Consider the following 5000-nt stretch of genomic DNA (forward strand, 5'->3'; position numbering starts at 1 on the left):
CTCCCTTGACCACCATGCAGCATTCTAATTTTCTGACTAGCGAGTGTGTAGCCATGATGTCACTGACCCATTATCCAATTATTATAGGGCTGGGTTTAGATTTAATTAAGTTGTCACTGCGAGCACTGACATGATTCCGCCAATCACAAGATAATTAACAAAGGTGTTTCACCATTAGGGTCTAATTATCACACACCTTCCAGCAAGACAGGCAGGCATGATATTAATAAGAGCACATGAATACGATTCTCCAACTTAAAAGCTTGTTAGAGGGCATGCATCAAAGTGAGTGAAGCCTTGCAGCAAAGAGGAACGAATGGATCAACAGTCTGATTACACAATGCAAACAAGCAGCAAAGGATTTCTGATGGCCCACCGCAAAAACAGTTCTGTGTGTTCCTATGTTAACGTTTTGGACTACCGTCAATTAAAAAGTACAAAGAGATAAAAACAAACATGGTGCAGTGTTAACAAGTATCAGCAAGTGCCTAGTTTCTCAACACATCCAAAGATGGAATGGCTGCTGAGGAATTATAGGCTCTCATTACCTTTAGCCTCATTCTAGACAGAACAGAACGTCTGTTGAAGAGCTAAGCATATGCTTTCCCATCATTACTAATCCAATAATGAGACCACCCCTTCAGAAATGTAGGGGAGTGTTTGGGGGGGGGGGGGGGGGGGGGGTGGTGTGCAACTCCAAATATAACACAGTAAATGCCGCTAGGCTAAAAGTTAACGAGTCAGTATGGGTATATCCCATGACTGCAGTATATGGCTGTGGCAGTGGAACGCCTCAAGTGTTTCCTCCCCATAGGTGACATCGCTCACGGCTGTCAGCAGAGCAGCCTCAGCCCCGGCACAAGGGAACAAAATATCAACCTAAATGAGTCATTATCGGACCATTTTAATTAAGTCTTGGTGCCATTTCATGAGGATAATTATATCTGAAGAAGCAGGGGAAGAGGGGAGAGGTAGTTCGGGGAAAAGAGAAAGTGAGAGAGGGAGAAAGGCTAGAGAGAGCATGAAAGAGAGAACGATTACTCACTCATCTCTCAATAGCAGGGGACAGCCTTTGACTAGGTGCATTACTGGCATACAGTGAGTACTGAAGTCCCCCTGCCCTCCACACCCCCCTCACTGCCTCGCATGTTCACAGAGAGAGCCTCTCAACCCCGCTGCAAACCCAAACACAGAGTGGCCTGCCTGGGATGCGTGGCGCCTCGCCCTCCTGGCTGCGGCATTGCGTCAACCTTTTCATGCTGGACTGATTGGGAGGGAAGCGCTCTGCATAGGACCTGGGAGCATTCTTCAGCTCCACAGCCTTGGAGGGTTCAATCAGAACCAGACACACTGGAGCAGGGGAGGTGTGTACTGTAAGCATATAGCCAATGTACATGAGCCACGTGTGTTTATGTGTATGTCTCTACCTGTGCACATAACATCCGTGTATGAAGTGTGTAAAAGATATCTGTATTTGTGATTCTGTGTGTGTGTGTGTGTGTGTGTGTGTGTGTGTGGTTGAGTGAGTGCACGTGTGTTGATATGTATGTCTCTACATAACATGCATGTATGTAGTGTGTAAAAGACTCAGTGTGTGTGAGTGCACCTGCGTGGAAAAAAGATGGAGAGAGAGAGAGAGCGTGCGTGTGTGTGTTGGTGGACTGACCGAGTCATCCTCCTTGGAGCGACGTGGCGGGGGAGGCTCATCGTCGGATAGCTCTTCCGAGGACTCCGGCTTTCGCTTCTTCTTCTTGCCGAACTTGATGACGATCTTCCTGCAGAGAGCAGCAGACACAGAGACAAGCCTGTGAGTTAACACGCAAAGAGCTCAGTGCACCAGCATACTTGCCCTTATACTGGACAGGTTATATGCATGCAAACACACACACACACTGTACTCACTCATATGCGTGAGCACACCTGCACACGTGCAGACACACACCCACACACATGTGCGTGCGCATGCAGACACACACGAGCGTGTGCTGACACACACACGCGCGCACACCTTCTCATTATTCCCTCTGAAAGTCAGCTTGGTGGCTTTTTCTCCATGCCTGGCTATTCCTTGTGAAAACTGGGAGACGGGTGAATAATACATGGCTGATAATAGGGGCTGAGGTCTGTATTGTGCTAAATAAATGACCTGCGGAGCCTTTCTAGTATGCAGTGCTTATGCTTCTATTTAAAAAGGCCAAAAAATAATTAATTAATGAACGCAAACATCCACCCACACACTCTATTTGCTTCTAATAAGCAAAAGAGGACTGCCTTTTATATAAAATGCCTGAACCGTGTCCATGGTGAAGAAAATGATATGGGGGAGGGATAAAACAAAACCAAACAAAGCACTGTGCTGGACTGATCAAAACCTGCTGTTCACCCTCCTCAGAGAGCAAGATGAATTTCCTCTTTTCAGTCTGATCAAATGCAGTCACCTCGGCCACAGCTTTCTCTGAGTCACAGGCTTCTAGATTACCGCTTGAAAATCTGAGGACCAGCGCTCCTCAAAGCGGACCGACCCACAACCACGAACATGACAACACGAGTACAGTAAACCATTGTTCTGGCATTTGAAGTGTGATAGAATCATCCCAGACGGATGGTCTTCAAACACAATGGATCTGAAGGACAGAAAGGGGGCGAATCAGAGCATTATTGTCTACAGAACAGCCCCCACTCCAGCCTATTACAGCACTGCCAGAGCAATCAGGTTATGAGGAGGTCTCGAAAAAAAGGAAATATTCTAAACTGAATGAGGAAAAATGAAAGAAAAAAAGGTTCACAGCGTCTCTCACATACATTCACACACAAACGCACACACACACACACACACACACACACACACACACACACACACACACACACACACACACACACACACACACACACACACACACACACACACACAGGCACCTTTGCAGATGAGCGCATCAGTATGGGAGTCAGGTTGGCAGCAGGGTGTGTGTGGTCTGTGTGGTGACTAGTAATAGCGTGTAAATATGCAGCTCCACACTCCTCAGGCATCGCCGCCCCCACCACCACAACTCCCATCCTCCCATCCCCCCACCGACAAAACGCCCCACGCTGGTCACCTCAGGACCAGCCAGAACCAGCTGCCCCTCCCATAGCCTACCTCTCTAAACACACCCGCCTCCTCATAATATCACACACCAATCCGGTGTACTTTGTTCAGCTTGAAGGAACGCTCCTCCTCACAATACAATATCGCACTGATCCTACAGGGCTTTGCTGTTACTGCTACAGATCCAGTTCTGGTGACTAACTGTACAAAGCTGACCGAGCCACAGAGATCTGCTAGTCAGCTATCCAAATTAAAGCAACAGTATGACTTAGACAGGGGCAGGCTGGCTGTGCTAATGCTAAAGCTAAAGCAACGTTGTGTATACTGTGTGCAGTGAATTTTTAAATGAATCATATAGTAATGGATGGACATTATGGAAAACTACTATTCCTGGAGGACGCACTACTATTAATTACCAGCTTGTAGTGATTGACGACTGCATGATTTGGCAACTTTATTTTTCCCTGGGCTGTGCCAATGTACAATTTTGTGGACAGCCTGAACAGAAGCAGCAAATTGTAATGTGCACAGTATTTTCAATCAATATGTGCACTCCTACTGTTAACGCCATTTTAACCTGATTTATAATGGCAGCGCAAAGCCATAGAGGCCGAGTTATGGGGAGTGCAGTCCCTGCCTCGAGTGCTACCTTCCAAATGTCAAGATTAGCACGCTTTATACACACTAAACAGACACACACAGACACACACACACACAGACTCACACACAACGTCAAACACACGTAGTCTCACCTTCACAGTCATTTAGAATCTAAAACTACTCTAAATAAATTCACCTTAATGTATTTTGTGCCTCATTTATACACTCAACATTGACACATATTTTCAAAACAAAGCTTCTTCAGTTCAGTTGACTTGCAAAACAAAGCCACACCCCTTCACCCAACCAGGCTGAAAGGTGAGACGACGTCAGCTACATGTAGGCTAAGATCTGCTGTAGTGGTAGCATTAGGTAGATTTCTCTCCATCTGTGCAGTAACCTTGGATGGCTGCTCAATCAGGATCACTTGCAGGACCAAAGTTCAGCCCTGTGTTGTTGTTGTTGTTTTGGAATTCAGAGCAGAGGCCTTATTAACCTCATCATTCCAACATAATTTCACTTTTTATGTCACTTTCTGGCTTAATCTACTACTGAGTAATGTCAAGTTTGACAAACATTTCACTTAAGTTATGATTTAATCGGTAAATAGCAACCAATTAAATAGCCGCCCCTGGGACTTTAATGTCCTCTTCCATGCCACGGTAAAAAGAGCTTGCATGCCCACTCTGGCATCTGAGTCAAAGACTGCCAACCCTAGACATCAAATTTCAAAGAGATGTCTGAATGGAAAATGAATCATTTTCACCTTTGTTGATGAAGTACTTCAATTAACAATACATGGCAAGGATAGCCACCCATTATAAAGCAGGCTTCACCTACACCCCGTATCAAACGCCTTGGCTATTATTATCGTCTTCCCAGGTCTGTGGCGGCTAATCCAGGTGATGCTGTAGGAGAGGTGGAATCGAGCTGTGTGTGTGTGTGTGTGTGTGTGTGTTTGTGAGGATTAGCCTAAAGGCGACCTCTGAAATCTGCCCAATCCAGACAATTATAAAATCCTGAGGCCTGAGGTGGGGTGGGACGGAACATTATTTTTGCCACCACTAATCAAAATTATTATAGAGAGGTTTTAAACCAGCTAAGCCTGACTTGCTGTCGACTTGAGAGCTGAATGATTTCATATTCCCCACTGCTAGCAGATTTGGGGCAGTGCATTACCACTTCCTCTCCCTAAGCAGAAGTAAAGAAAAAGTTTGGCTATAATGGGGGGACTAAAGGCTGTTATTTCTTCACGTATTGTGATTTCGAGTACATTTTTGAATGTTTTAAGCAGAAGTTCTTACACATAGCACCT

General features: G+C 45.7%; 1 protein-coding gene across 4 annotated transcripts in view; it reads right to left on the reverse strand.

The window, feature by feature from the left end:
* Positions 1-5000, reverse strand: part of chd9 (chromodomain helicase DNA binding protein 9) — an 84178-nt gene that overhangs the window by 32808 nt on the left and 46370 nt on the right. For all 4 annotated transcript variants that reach the window (XM_080843679.1, XM_080843680.1, XM_080843682.1 and 1 more), the window contains one exon: positions 1667-1775. In XM_080843679.1, the coding sequence (XP_080699805.1) occupies positions 1667-1775 (109 nt within the window). The remainder of the gene's footprint in view (positions 1-1666; positions 1776-5000) is intronic.

Source organism: Sprattus sprattus (genome assembly GCF_963457725.1).
Source record: "Sprattus sprattus genome assembly, chromosome: 8".
Lineage (NCBI taxonomy): Eukaryota > Metazoa > Chordata > Actinopteri > Clupeiformes > Clupeidae > Sprattus > Sprattus sprattus.